Source organism: Silurus aristotelis (genome assembly GCF_946808225.1).
Source record: "Silurus aristotelis genome assembly, chromosome: 24".
Classification (NCBI taxonomy): Eukaryota; Metazoa; Chordata; class Actinopteri; order Siluriformes; family Siluridae; genus Silurus; species Silurus aristotelis.
Window position 1 is genome coordinate 11,777,614 of NC_139597.1, and position 15,551 is coordinate 11,793,164.

A 15,551-nucleotide genomic window follows, 5' to 3' on the forward strand; every position below is an offset into this window, starting at 1 on the left:
TTATGTTTATGTGCTCTGGGGTCCACTCAGGCTGGAGGCATTAATTGTGGTCAGAGATTTACAGCAGAATACTATGTGTGTATGCCGCAGGTTCATTTCCTCGAGTGATTGTGTGAAGTGACCCCCAGAGTTGCATAACATAACATCATGTACTACATCATGTCGTTTCTGTAGCTGCTGGTGATAAATAAGCGGTGAAAACTTATATCAGTACAAATATACTGAGCTGTGGTTATGTATGTATTCATGTGTTTGTGCCACAGCGTGTACAGACACACTGGAGCTGCCAGAACAGATTTCACAGTTTTCATATTCTATCTTTAGTTACTTAAATCCATGCAAATGTGTGTTGTTGCATATATTAAACCTGTCACATGACATAAGAAAATGTATGCCATTTATAGCATAGTTTATGTTCCCATTTTTAAATTATGCATCACTCTTTTGGAGAAAAAAAAAAAACATCTTTGTGTTATTATTTGTAAAATGTTTACTCATTGGAGTTCCTCTTTATCTGTTTGGTATTTAAAGCATTGTGTATTTGATCCCACAGGGTTTCTAAAATCTGTAAGTGAATGATTTTAAGCATCTCTGTGTTCAGAAAAATTATGCTAATATCACACACATTAGCATTTCCTTATCCAGATGTGGACATTACACTGGTGCAAAGACAGAATTTTTCTTTCAGGACAATAAACAAAGCTCAGCAGCTTAAGAAATAACCTTTGCATATTAAAATTCTGTTTTAGCAACCCGTTTCTTCTTTCACATATTTAATTTATTCTTAAAATATTTCAGAATAAAAAAGTATTTTCATGTAAATGATTCTAAGACTCTCTTAACTCTCTCTGTATGTGTCAGCACTCTGATGGTGGCACTGTGCAAACAAACACAAGCACAAAAATAAATTAGATAAAATCCATTGAGAAATGACTCAGGTTTTTTTTTTTTTTCTACACCTTTACAATACGATAGCAAATAGCGATTTTCATGGCCCCGCATACTAAAGTGGGATATAAAGTTCAGTTCTCTGTGATCGATCATTTATTTTTTCCCCCCTCTGTGCGCTGTCCTTTTTTCCATTCATCAGTTTAGTATAGAAGAAGTGGTCATGTGTGTGAAATGGGTGTAAAAGGAGAGCTGCTACTGCTGCAGGAGAAAGAGCAGGCTGCTGCAGGCCGGCATGAAACACAGCGTATTATCCACATTCTATCACTGCCATTCCCACCACATTATTCATGTTAAATAAGGTTCTCTACAAAGATACAACATAGAAAACTGTTAAATATATAACGGTAGGCCTTTCAAAATACATTTAATTACTTCTGGCTCCTCTTCTGGCAATTTGAAATGATGTTTGTTTGTTCCATATATTCACTTTTTTTGTCCAATGAAGATCAATGCTTGTACTCTGTAGCTGTGACCAACCATGCTTATTGCAAATTGTCCCAAAGTTTGCTACTGAAAAAATGCAAATCTCATTTTCTTTATACACATAATGTATGTATACAGTGCCTATATTTCCAGTTTCAAAATACAGTGTGTTCAGTTCAAGAAAAAAAAAAAATGTATGCAAAGTATTAAAGGTACTACTGGAATTGAGTTCATTAGGAATAGTTCATTTGCACATCTCGAGTCTTCAATGCCAGTGCTTTAAAGTGATGGACATTGGTGTGTGGGCTTGATGTATTAATTTCTCCTCATTCAGTCCCTCCTTTCTGAACTCCGTTTGTTAAGGTAATGTTTGTTGAGCTGTTTGTTTGTCACTTTTCCTCTTTGGTCAGTAAAAGTTGTTTGAGTGCCAAAGGTGGACTCCAGCAAAAGGCCTATTCACAGAGCGCGCAGGTCAGAACCTCAAGTCTGGCCTCGAAAAGGGTGCAGACATCCAGTGGGCCTTAAAGAATGCAAGGCCCCTCACAAGCAGTAGTCCTGCGGGCTCTCGGGTGCTCTGTGTGAGGTGCTATGTGGACGTATGTCCTCCGTGGCACTAGGGGGTGCTGCCCATTTACAAAGCGGAGCTACAGACAGGCAGTTGGAGGCGGATGTTGAGCCAATGACAGACAGCAAATTATCTACAGCAGGCGGGTGGGAGCAAAGAGCTTGTTGGGCTTCCATAGAGTCCACAAGAAGCTCTTCACACCATTAGAACTTCGGCCAGTGTTAGGAGACCTGTAGACATACAAAACACATAGAAAACAAATTTAGACTAATGAATTTTCAGGTCTATGTACATGGCAATAAATGTTCCTGGGAATCGGTTAAATATATGTAGTTAAATATAGATTAGATGCTTTTCAAAAGGAAAATTACTTCTGGCTCTGACTTTTGTCAGTGTTTGTATACATGTAAAAAAAAACACTGTGCTGGAGGTTGCTGGAGTTTCAAGTTGTGTTCATTTATATAAACTGTATCAGCTATATAAACAATATAGCAGCAACATGGTGGCACAATGGCTAGTGTTGCCACCTTGCAGCAAATATGTGACCTTAACAGTCTGTGTAACTAATATAAGTATAACCAGAACTAATATTTCTGTTTCTATGACCTCCTGAAAGCCACATTTTACTGTACAATGTGTATATATATATTTGATGACTTACCAAAGTCTGAATGCAATTCCAAAATCTCCCTTTATATAATGCTTTAGATGTAAACTGACCTAATTAAACTACTGAAATATTGGCATTTTAAACCTCGATAAAGGGCTGAAGAAAATAAATCAGTTTTTCTACATCAGTCTCATCAGGTCTGAGCAGCATAGTACACAAATGCTTGCCCTTGAAACAGAATTTTTAAATAGATTTATACTTGTGAAGTTGAACAACACTGATTCCGCCCACTTTCGCTCCTGTGAATTGTTCTAGTTGAGTGGTGTAGCCGGCTGGGAACCATGCTCATTACAGTATTATACCATACACACATATCTCAATATATTCTAATTAGAAAGGTGAGCATTTCTAGGCAGTGTTTCCTAAATCTTTTTAATTAAAAATGTTTTTTTTATATACATTATATGGACAAAAGTATTGGGACAATCTGACCTTTCCTGCCGTATGTGGTACCACAAAGCCGGAGGCACACAATTGTAAAGGATGTCTTTGGATGCGGTATAATAAAAATCTTCCGCTTACTTAAACTTTGGAAACCCAAACCTGTTAGCAATGCCCCTGTGCACATAGCAAGCTCTCTAAAGATATGCTTTGTGCACAGGGGCACAAAGCAAGCTCCATGAAGATATGCTTTACATGGTTTGGAGAGGAAGATCTTAAGTGGCCTTTGGGATAAATTGAAACACTGACTGCACCCCAGGCCTCCTCACCCATTACATGACTTTACTAACACCCTTGTGTCTGATGAACACAAATGTCCACAAGCACACTCCAAAATGTAGTGGAACATCTTCCAAGAAGAGTGGACAGAATTATGAAAGCAACTTGCAACTAAATGTGGAATGCGATGCTCAAAAAGCACATACCACACTTATGAACAGGTGTCAAACTTTCTGCAATATAGTGTAGTTTAACACCCCCGAAGTAGTCTCTGAAACTTTACATTGTTTCATAGATTAATATTTTCGGGCTAATTTAAACAAAGCACCCTAACCTTTTTACAACCCAACAAAAGATTTTCAGGTGCAACTGCCTTATAAACAGATCAGTGTTTTATTAGATGGCAGAGGTCAAATGAAGCTCATGCCTTACGTCAATTTAACTGTCGCTTGATACTTTATTGAACTGTCAAGTGATTTTGCTACCAAGGGGAATAATGAGGAATCTCTATGCCATCTGGATAGTGCATGCTCCTCCGCCAATGAGATAAGGCCACTGAATTCTTGCAAGATGGCACATGTCTTTAATAACAATGAACTCTTGACAAGTGCATAGGGAGAACTCGCTGGCATCAGAAAGGCAGGTGTTGGCTTAGAAATGAGCATGACTAACTATAAAGCAGCAGGAATGGAGCAATCAAGATTTAGAACGATCCCCAATTTAATAGGCAAATGACACATGCTCAGGGAGAAAAGTAATTGAATGATTGCAGAGGACTGGAGCTAAAGACAAGGGCACGTATTTAATGCACCACTGTAACTTTTAGGTAATTAAATCGACCATAAAAGCACTGTCAGTACACAGGTGTATATTAATTCTATCCATGCGAGTCCTGCTACCCTTTGGTGATTTAAGAAGCGTAATTTCCATATCTGTGAATTTTCATTAGCACAGGAGGGCGCGCTGATTTTCGAGGGCTTATGTGAAGGAATGTTTCTTTAAATTCCTTAATTACAGCCGTTTTGTTCGCTGGTAAATGAGGTCTCTTGCTTAAGTCTCCTAGGGTCCCCTGGTGGTCTAGTGGTTATGATGCAGCGCTCCCACGGCTGCGACCCGGGTTCGATTCCCGGTCAGGTAACCATCCCCAGCCACTCTTAGTGCCGGTCCCAAGCCCGGATAAATTGGGGAGGGTTGCGTTAGGAAGGGCATCCAGCGTAAAACATGTGCCAAATCAAACGTGCGGAGGATCCGCTGTGGCGACCCCTAACGGGAGAAGCCGAAAGAAAGTTTGCTTAAGTCTCCTTATCCTTGCGCAATCCGAAATAAACTTCCGAAAGGCTTGAACATTCACAGATTTACAAAACAGACGCTATTTCTAGGCCACCCATTAAATAACGGAGTGGGTCAGTAAACATCAAGTAATAATAGGTGGAATTGTGTGTAACGTTAGTTTCTGTTAACAAAAATTGAGCCAAGAGCAGATGGGTGTGTGGTTTTAAGCTGGTTTGCATCTGGAGCAGATTAGGACCACAGCACACCTAAAATGAATGCTTTGTTAGAATGAATTTGTTTTATAGGGTGTAATGATTAAAAATGAGACAGAAAAATAAAATGTCTGCTGTGTTTGTTATGGTCTCCTACAAGAGTATTCTCTTTGTTACCTTTGTGCTGAAATCTGGATGTGTTTGTAGAACAAAGTAAAATGGACATGGGGAAGCATACTCTTGTCCAAACTGCCTTTTCACTCTAGTCTACAGGAAAAGCAATTTCAGGCCCTTTTTTTTGGCCTGGAGCAACAGCAACAAGAAACAAACACTAGAATTGGACAATCAGAGGTGTAGATTGAGCCCTTTTGGATAGTTTTATAACCCGTTCGGCTTCTCCTGTGTTTTCACAAAATAAACCCTTATTCTGGGAAGGATGACAGGACTGGATACTAAAATATATCTAACAGTGTTTGACCTGAAGGCCTTGGGCATGTGTCTTGCACAGAACCGAGTGGGCTTTCTCATTCAGGCTTTGATAACTAGGGAAGCTCAGTCAGTGGCCCACAGTTTACCACTCAAGAGCCAGTTATACCACCTGACAGTCCTGGAGCAAGTTAACTTGAATAGAATTGCATCACTGGTGGTTCTAAGAAAAAAACTGAAATAAGCTCCTTGAATTTGCCTAGAGGCTTCTGAACTGCCTCCTGCAAGCAGTGGTTTGTGGGTTGTGGGTTGTAGTGGGCTAATCCTGTGAAGACAGGGAAGTCTGCTGAAAGGTTGGTGATGTTACAGTTTACCAAAATTCCAGTTTATAAGAATCAAGATAACAAAAGTATCTTTGCTCGCTCAGCAAGAACATGTCATGCCATACCTAATGGAGTGTGACACATGGACTGCTGGCACACATGGCACACTTACTGCTGGTATTAAAGCTTACTGAACAAAAACATTAGGTGGTCACCTTCCGAAAGCAGTGAGAAGGTACAGAAAGTCTTAAGGAACACATTCACTATGCCTATGTCTCAGTCTGTGGGAGTATATAAACAGGCACACGTGGTTCTGGGACTGAGGACTTTCTAAATGGTGTCAGTGAAAGAATATGGCAAGGTGATGGTGTATTTGGGCATGGGTTGGTTTTGTCATGGAGGGGTTTAAAAAAACAGCAGGGCAATGACTGGTATGACACATAGGAAATGATTTTTCTATTTATATTTTTTCCCTCTTTCTCTCTTTCTGACAGCAGACAGCAGAATTGTGTTTGTGAGTAAACAGTGGAGCAGAGCAGAGCAGAGCAGAGCAGCTGGAAAGCCGCTAGTTTGTTTTCATTTGTTTGTCTTTGTTTGACGACAATGCTGGTGTTCTGCGCCAGCAGCTAAGGGGTGAGATGAGTGGGGTGCTTGTTAAGGGGCACTCTTTGACAGAAATGAGTTCTGTTTTCAGCATGAGGAAGTGTCCTCATTGGCAGTAAATATCACTTGATTCTCTTACTTCTTAAAGATCAACAGCTCTATTCATTGAAAATGCTTCAGCATGACAGACATAACTTGAATCAATGATCTATATGTTGAAGCCTAAATTAGAATAATAGATGTTTCTTTTCCTTGCTACACTTCCAGTAAAATTCTACCACCACTAGCTATCACCTAGTAATTTTTCCAAACTTATATATACAGTATGATATGGCCCAACAGTGAGCCTTGGACAACTTTCTCAAACGCATTCATCTTGTCAATGCAGCAATGCTGATTTTCATGGGAACCCATATTCCTCCATTAAAAGTAATTACTGTCTACTGTCACTATCCTGTGAATGAGAGTGGTGGCTTTGAACATCTTTGTTTTATAAAGGGGCTGCCTCACAATCATCTTTCCCAACTTCTGAAGGCTTTCAGAAGTTGTTTGAAAGGAGCACTAAACCAACTTTTACTTTCAGGTTAATGAAAAAATTAATGTATGAATATAAAATACGTTTCAGTTCAGCTGCTGCACATATGGCTATGAAATGGTTTTCAGTTCACCAAGGAATACAGTAAATGCACATGGAGCAATATGTATAAGCAGTTATGAATGTAAAGCATAATATATATATTGACTGTTCTTTTTAATAATCAGGTAGAGAAGTTCTTTGTCCTTTTCTCTTCTTAAACACAGACATTGAGGATGCTTTAACAGCTTTGAGACACAATACAGACTAAAGAATAAGTGGTTTCCTGAAAGCACAATATCATGACAAGACAGAAATTCAGTTTATCCTAAATGCCACTGATGGTCCCACTGCTGGGGCCGTTTCAGCAGTAGGATCAATAACTATTGATCTTTTCTGAAACGCATACTCCCACAAGCCAAGAAAACATCCCACAGAAACAGAGAGCTGCTAAATTTTGCACGGTGCGTGTGGGACACTCTGGCAGCAGATTCAAAAATGAAGTGTGCGATAAGCCAAATAAACATTTGCGAGTAAAGCCAAGAGAAGGAGAAACCCCCCCGAAGAAACTGATATTCATAGCACATATGGAGGCTTTCACCTGGGTGTCCATACAGTAAACAAGCCCAGTGAAGCATACGGCCTCGAGCTGACATTTTGCCTGAATGAACTCGCATGAGTTCACATCCTCAAATGTCAGAGAGGTGAACTCTGTCTAACCACTCTAACCATTTACTGTTGTGGAATATCTTCAGCATCAGGGTAACAATGAGCCCTAGCACTTGCAGAGCTAAGCAAAGTCCAGCAGCTGGAATGGATAACAGTAGCTTTAATGATATTTAATCCCAACATGTGTATATTGTATTACATATTATAATTATTAAAGTTATATTATATATTTAGCATATAGATAGCACTACTTTAATAAAGATTCCAATGCTTATGCAAAAAACATCAAAAACAGCTACACACCATATTATCAGTAGGGGTGTAAAAAATATTGATTGTCAGTATCGCTATATTTTGTATGGCGATACTGTACCTATATTAATATAGTAAAAAAGAGCCATACAAGATTCATGAACGTTCTTTCGTTTTGAGTTTATATTCCAACTGCTAGGTAGATAGCAGTCTTCTTATCTCTGAATTTATTCAGTGACAGGAAGTACTAGAATAAGGGCACCCCACTTATGTTAGCGCTAATATCCACCTGTTTCCTGGGGGTGCTGCTGTATAAACGATTATGGGTATAACTTCCACCGGAAGTAATAGCAGCGCTGATTGACTTGTGCTGAGAGAAAAATGTTTAAATGGCATTAAAAAGCTCAGGAACAACATGTGCTGTTCGTTGTTGCAGTTCTACCAGATGAGCTTAATTTGGCTTAAAGAACAGTGCTCTATACACAAAAAGTTAGAGCAGACCGCACTTGCGAGAGGGCAGGAAATGCCTTGCCTGAATGTATTTTATACCTTTATAGAAGAAATAATCCTTCTTGCTCTTTATTTTTTTTTGCCTTTCTAGGATTGTAGCTTTTAGATGAAAAAACACTAGTTCGAGCTCGGATCATGCTTCCACTAATTGCCTATTAGTGATTGTGATAAATAATATAATACAATTATCATCATCAATCCCACTTCATATTAGGTGTCTTCAATGACTGTGCATATGTTTAAAAAATAATAATAAAAAATGACCATGTTAGGTACAATGATACTAATCGTGTTTATGTATTGCAAAACACTTGATGCCATTTTGGATGTAACTGCAGATCACACTGTGTTCTGGTAAAATATATTTTTTGTATATGGTTCTTAATGCTAGCTTTCCTAAAATGATATCCTATTCCTAAAGTAAGAAATATCTCAATATATTGCCTTGCTTTCAGTATCGCAATGTATCGCAACATATTGCCGATACACAGCTCTAATTCTCAGTATGCATCGAAAATAAATTGCTGATTAAATCGCAAATACACTTATGCAACTAGTTTGCTGGTGCTAGTTTAACTAAGGTAAGCACATTCCTTGCAGGTTATTTTATTGCTCACATGTGCCATGTCTACATTTTAAATCTCTTCAGCTCTGTTAAAATTCCAACTAAAATTCCTTAATAATACATTTTTTTTTCAATATCTCTGACAATTAAATCTAGAGTAGAGAAGTATTTACTCAGTTTCATGCTTAATTCTGTCTTTTGTGTATGCATGTGTGTGTGTGTGTGTGTGTGTGTGTGTGTGTGTGTGTGTGTGTGTGTGTGTGTGTGTGTGTTTAATCACAAAATCATGGATGCTTTAAAAGTACAGTATGCTTCAAGAATTTTGCTAGAATAGGTCTAACCCTAACCCACACTGTCTCTATCGGGACTCAGAAAAAAAAGGAGCAATCCATCTAAAGAATATGATGGAGCAGATGAAATGGGTGTTTCATCCTTTTATACGGTAAAAATCAAACAGATCTTCTAATTCGAGTTCTTCAAAGTAGGTATGATTACTGCCTTACAAATTGAGATGCTTCTGATCTTTCTACAAAAGATTTGATATGTACAGAAATCTATTCATTTTTAAACACAAACTCATAACCATCAGGCCCAAATGTGCTTTTTGAACATCCAATTCCAGATTTGGTTCTCAATTTACTGTTAAAAGAACATCCACGCTCCTTTAATGTTCCACTAGGTTTTGGAGCATGTCCTTAGGACAGCACAGTTCATTAGGAATGGGTGCCGATGTCAGGCGAGGAGGTCCAGGGTGCAGTCCAAAATCCAGTATATAGTTCTCTAGGAGAAGTATTATAAATTATTTAGCAAATAAGATAGGTAGCTTGCATATATGTAATTACAAGAGGAAAGAATCAATGTCTTCACCAATCAATTCACCAACAGGGGCTGGAAATTGAATGGGCTAAATAAAGAAAGACCTTTATGATGAGTGCCTATATACACTTGTGCATTGCAACCTACTTGTTTTCTTCACATTTTAAATCTAGAAAGTTGTGGCATGAGCAAAAGTCAGTCATGATGCTGCATTTCTAGCACAGTTTATGGAAATAAAAGAAACAATTTAAGAGAAGGGTTTTTAGCTGGGATTCAGTCTTTATAGAAAGATATGTACAACGAACAGGCATAACATTATGATCACCTGCCTAATATTGTTTTGGGTCCCAAATGGTCCTGACCCCGTCAACGTCTTCAACAATTAAGGCTACTGGAGCTCGTATGTTAGATCCTAACACACGGGCCAGCTTTTACTCCCTACGTGCAACAATGAGCCTTAGCCTATTACCCTGTCATCGGTTCACCACTGTTCCTTCCTTGGACCACTTTTGATAGATACTGACCACTGCAGACCAGGAACAACCCACAGTTTTGGAGATGCTCTGACCCAGTTGTCTAGCCATCACATTTTGGCCCTTGTCAAACACTTGCCCATTTTTCCTGCTTCAACTTTGAGGACAAAATGTTCACTTGCTAATATATCCGTCCCACTAACAGGTGCCATGATTAAGAGATAATCAGTGCTATTCACTTCACCGGTCATAATGTTATGAGGTCATAATGTTTAGCCTGGTCAGTGTATGTAAACAGGAATCATAATTTTAGAACTAATATTAATATTATTGAATAACAAATTTTCACTACTAATTTATTTTGCAGTTGTTCCTCATAACCCAGCCTGCATTGTAGAAAGTGTTGTGAGAGCATTACTAGAATATTGCATTGCTTTATGTTTCCTAACATCTAAAATGTAGGACAGACTGTTTTATTTCCAGCTCATGTGTTACTAGGCCAGTTAGTGACAATATAGCATAGTGTATATCAAGAATGTATAGTGCTGACAGCATTGTCAGCAATAATGATGTAATGATTCACATTATATTGCCCTACCTTTCATGCTTGACCTTTTAGGACTTTGAGGACATACGAAGAAAGGACATATGAGCAAACAGCGCATTAATGTTTCCAAAATCAATGGGCTGCCCTAAACGCAGTTCACATGGATCTATTTTCTTCTACCTTCTCCTGAAGTATACACCTGGGGCTATAGCTCTAAGGACAAATAGGACATCTTTTATCATCACACAATCCATTATGGTACCACCTCACATTCTTAAATAGATCAGTTTTGTCTTGGTGCATTTGTCTTAATTAGAGCTTTAAAGCTGAGAAGGTCTGTTCCTTGCTATACTATACAAGCCTGTGTGGTTTGCCATGTTTTGTGAGAAATGAACAGCGAGATTCCACTGCATCATAGTTTCTCACATGACATTCATCAATGATGACTCTCTCTGGAGCTTGGGAGCTCTTCTGACTAAATCTGAAGCAAAGCTGTTGTTTACCTGAGAGAGTTGTTGTTATGGCAGTTCTCACCTGACTTAGTGTTGTTGTGGCAGATCCAAAAATGGAAAAATAAAAGGCATCTCTATCAGCTCTGCTTCCTGTTATTGTTTGTCTTGGATGAAGCTCACTTGGTGGCAAAGAATGAGAAACGAGAAGCTGGCTGAGCAATCATGTACGCTGCTTTTTCAAGCTAACACTGCCAGGTGGTCAGGAATAAACGGAAAAGTGTGAAACAACGTTTTTGCCAATCCATTTGGAGTCACTCAACAAGCGTTCTTAGGTTTCAAAAAGTCTTTCTCAAAGTTATACTGCCTTGATAATCATATCCGTTCGACTTTATTAAGCATGACCTAAAATGTCCTAAATATAACTCGGAGGAAGCCTTGCCTGAAATTAACTCTCCAGTGTATTCCTCATTTTCCAGTGAGACTCAAAATGGAGGCAGTGGGCTTGGACTGCTGACTTGGCGCATAAGAGCTGGCAGAGCAAGCTAATGGTCTGCAGCGGCCGATAGAGCATTTGCATGGAAAAGCAGCTGTCGTCTCAACGGCCGTTCTGTTCAACCCAAGGTTTGGGATGTGTCCTAAGGTGCCAAGCAGACCCAGTGGGATCAATTACCCAGGCCCCAGCATGCACCTCAGCACTGAATGGGCAACAATCTTCTGCACTCCGATCTCCACCGGATGCCTCCATTTCCGCAAGGACTTTTTCTTAAAAAAAAAAAAAAAAAGTATAAACTCATTTTTAACACACACCAACGAACCAGTTGCATGAACACATCGTGATTTTCGTCGACCATCCCCTATTATTCATCACAATAGTCTGGTAAATGTTAGATGAGGCAAAGAGAACAGATTGTTTAGTCCCACACCAAAGAAAAAGACCAGAGAACACCAAAGTGCATGCTTCAATCGAAAGTGGCGTGCTTGAAAAAAATAGCTGATCACTATAATTATTATCCCTTTCTGTCTGTAAACGTTACAGGCTCCAGTCATGTGTTCCATGATTAATTAAAGACAAAAAAAGCAACAACAACTAAAAAACAGAGGTTTACAAAAACACATGTCCACGCATGATAATCTGAGGGGATACCTAGAACATATATTTTAATTTGTGTAAAAGTAATTTTAGGATATTACAGTAATGATTTGTACAGTAAAAGTTTGACAAAGGCTTGCATTGTTATAAAATATAAGCCCCCAGCTACAGCAACATCCTGATTAGAGTTGTGGTTGGTCTAGTCATTGTAGAGAAAACACTGGAAGTGAAGCAAATGAATGGAACACCAGTCAATAGCAGGGCACCATGCACACATATTGTACATGGTGGAGGAACCTTGAGAACCTGGACGAAATCTGGTAGCTCAGTGGTTGAGATGTTGACTTCAGATTAGAAGAATGTGAGTGAAAGTCCTAGCACCACAACAGCAAGAGCAAGACCCCTTTAGCAAGACCTTAAACTTTCAACTGCTTAGTTGTATAAATGAGATTAATGTAAGTTGTTCTGAATATGAGTAACTTAGTATCGATAATAAGCCAGTCACAGGTTTGGCGAATTTAGAGTGGAAGAATCACAGTGGATTGTACAAAGCACTGACCTGAACCACACAAACACCTTTAATGCCAATTGCGTTCCATGGCTTCCTGCCTGATATTGGTGCCTGATCTCACTAATGCTCTGGGGTTAAAAAGGCAGAAATCCTCACCACCATGCTCCAAACCCTAAAAGCCTTTTTACATGAATGAAGGTTATTACAGAAACGATTTTTAAATGTGATGTTCAGGAAGGGCTTCCTGCACATGTATGGAAATTTTCTTTTATCACATAAAATATTAAACAAATGATTAAATAAATAACAGTTATAAATAACATCACTATGAAAAGCTAAGCAAGTCTGTAATATTGACTCTTCCAAAAGATTTTTCATTCGTATTCCTTCCACTGATCATACTTACGGTGGAAAATTCTGAAAACGTATGCAAATAATATAATTAGTAATTTATTGATAATCCAATAATCATTTATTATATAAATACCTTCTTTTCGGCTTCTCCCGTTAGGGGTCGCCACAGCAGATCCTCCGCACGTTTGATTTGGCACATGTTTTACGCTGGATGCCCTTCCTAACGCAACCCTCCCCAATTTATCCGGGCTTGGGACCGGCACTAAGAGTGGCTGGGGATGGTTCCCTGACCGGGAATCGAACCCGGGTCGCAGCGGTGGGAGCGCTGCATCTTAACCACTAGACCACCAGGGGACCTTCATTTATTATATAAATATAATTATAAAAAAAAAAACAACAATCAATAATAAATAAAAGGTTCATACTCACTAAAGTGTGATAGAGTATCATGTGTGACATGTTGCTTCCTATATGATATTCAATTATAAATAATACTGCATTTGGCTATAGTTCTGTTAATCCTATTTAAACATATAATATATTGTAGTATTATTCTAGGAATTTCATTTTTATTTGCCATTTTATGCTGATTTGCCTTTCATCAATAAACCCACACATGTATGCTTGCAAAGATAATTATAATGCTATTGATTTTCTAAAAATGATTGGAATGCATCTAAACAATGCCAAAACCTCATTCTGTGGCAGTGTTCTTTTCTATGTGCATGAGCTCTTTCAGTCATGCGTTTTACTGCCAGGCTGTCAAATGTGATAAAATTACCATTTCCAAAGATAACACTGTGTGAAAATCAGAACCTCTCACCATCATCTCCTCTCAGGAGCGGCATAGAGGAGAACAGGCTCTCCTGAAGTGCTCTGATTTGAAAATGACTTGAATAAGTTAAATGGACCTCATGCTAATAGAGGGTAATGCGCTCGTTCTCTCTCTTTCTCTCTATCTCTCTCTCTCTCTGTCTCACACACACTCTTTATCATTCCAATTCTCAAATCTAATACTATATTCATAAACGCTTTTCTGTCTCCAGCTCATGCTACACTTTATCTGAATTGTTCCACACACTAAGCTGTATGTGGAAGTTCTCTGACATTGTGAAAGTCCAGGTAGGTAAATTTCTTTGATTCCAAACATCCAGATAAGCGACTACTGAATGGCTGAATAGTGACATTTTAATGTTCAACCATTAGTTTGATGGATGGAGAAATAAACACTTACCTCTTTGCCTATTCTGTTTTGTCATAGCTGTTTATTTTTATTTTTTTTTAACAATTCTCAATGCCAGATGACTCATCAGACCAGAGCAGGTAAATAAAATAAATAAAAAGAATGGACAAAAATCTGTTCAATCTAATGTATCTCCCTCAATTGCTAGCCTCTGCTTTGATACTTCAGTTGATTACTCGGCATAAATGCAGATCACTGTATAAACCGAACAAGGAAATCTTCTACAGAGGCCAAGCAGGTTTATGAATAATAGAATTTCTGAAACATATAGATGATTTTTTGTGTTGTTGTTGATCGTCTTTGCTTTGACATTTCTACCAGTGCTTCTTTCGCCTCGAATGAAATGCTTTGCTGGGTCTGTATCTCGACTACCATTCCACCAGCTTGATGACCCCTACTAGAGGAGAAGAAGTTCAGCTGTTCTGCCTTTGTTCTCCATAGAGAAGCAAATCACAAACAAAATCATTTTAATGAGTGTTTATTCTTATCTAGCATCGAGTTACACCTGGGCTGTATAATGAATGGTAATTTAGCTGAAAATAGCTTCCACCTCTCTCTCTCTCTCTCTCTCTCTCTCTCTCTCTCTCTCTCTCTCTCTCTCTCTCTCTCTCTCTCTCTCTCTCTCTCTCTCTCTCTCTCTCTCTCTCTCTCTCTCTCTCTCTCTCTCTCTCTCTCTCTCTCTCTCTCTCTCTCCACAATAGAGATGAGTTCCAGCAAAGTCTAGCAAAATTATTTTTCTCAACAGTAGTTAACATTTTCAGGACTCCTTTTCTAAATTGCACTCTTCTCTTAACTATGTATATAATAATATATAACACCACCACGTATTTGTTTTAGATCGTCTACATTATAAAACATGGTGCAATGTTATGTAATTAAGCTTATTTTAAAAGACTCCACTTGTTACGGCAGTATCCCTGAGCCTGTCCTACTCAAACCTGTCGATTAAAACTTGGCATGGATCAGGCAGTAATGTTCCCTAGCTGGCAGCTGTTTCCAATTTATCCCAAGCAAAAGAAACAAGGGAATCTAGGATGGATCTGAGCCAAGGAACAGATATCCGGACAAACTATACATACACACCTACACACTCGTTCATTCTACTTCAGTTACTCATACATACCCCAGCCCCAGAATAATGAACGAACATGTTAATTGCCTTATTCTCTGTACATGATCTTAGATATGTCAGCATTTACAAGCTTTCTCTGACCTCTAGTTCTGCAGGGTTGTGACTACGAGTTTGATGGAAATAGTTGTTGCACTCGAGATTCAAATAACAAACTCCTGAAACTGAGCACCACTCAGGAGCTCTTTTAACACAAATACTCTATAATCCTTATCAATTCAATGGTTTCAGATAAGGCCCTTTTGTAGACTATGAGTCATT

General features: G+C 38.7%; 1 protein-coding gene across 3 annotated transcripts in view; it reads right to left on the bottom strand.

The window, feature by feature from the left end:
• Positions 1-756: 756 nt before the first annotated feature.
• tafa5a (TAFA chemokine like family member 5a) overlaps positions 757-15,551 on the bottom strand; it is a 129,169-nt gene continuing 114,374 nt past the window's right edge. For all 3 annotated transcript variants that reach the window (XM_083528685.1, XM_083528686.1, XM_083528687.1), the window contains one exon: positions 757-2,169. In XM_083528685.1, the coding sequence (XP_083384811.1) occupies positions 2,161-2,169 (9 nt within the window). In that variant the 3' untranslated portion in view covers positions 757-2,160. The remainder of the gene's footprint in view (positions 2,170-15,551) is intronic.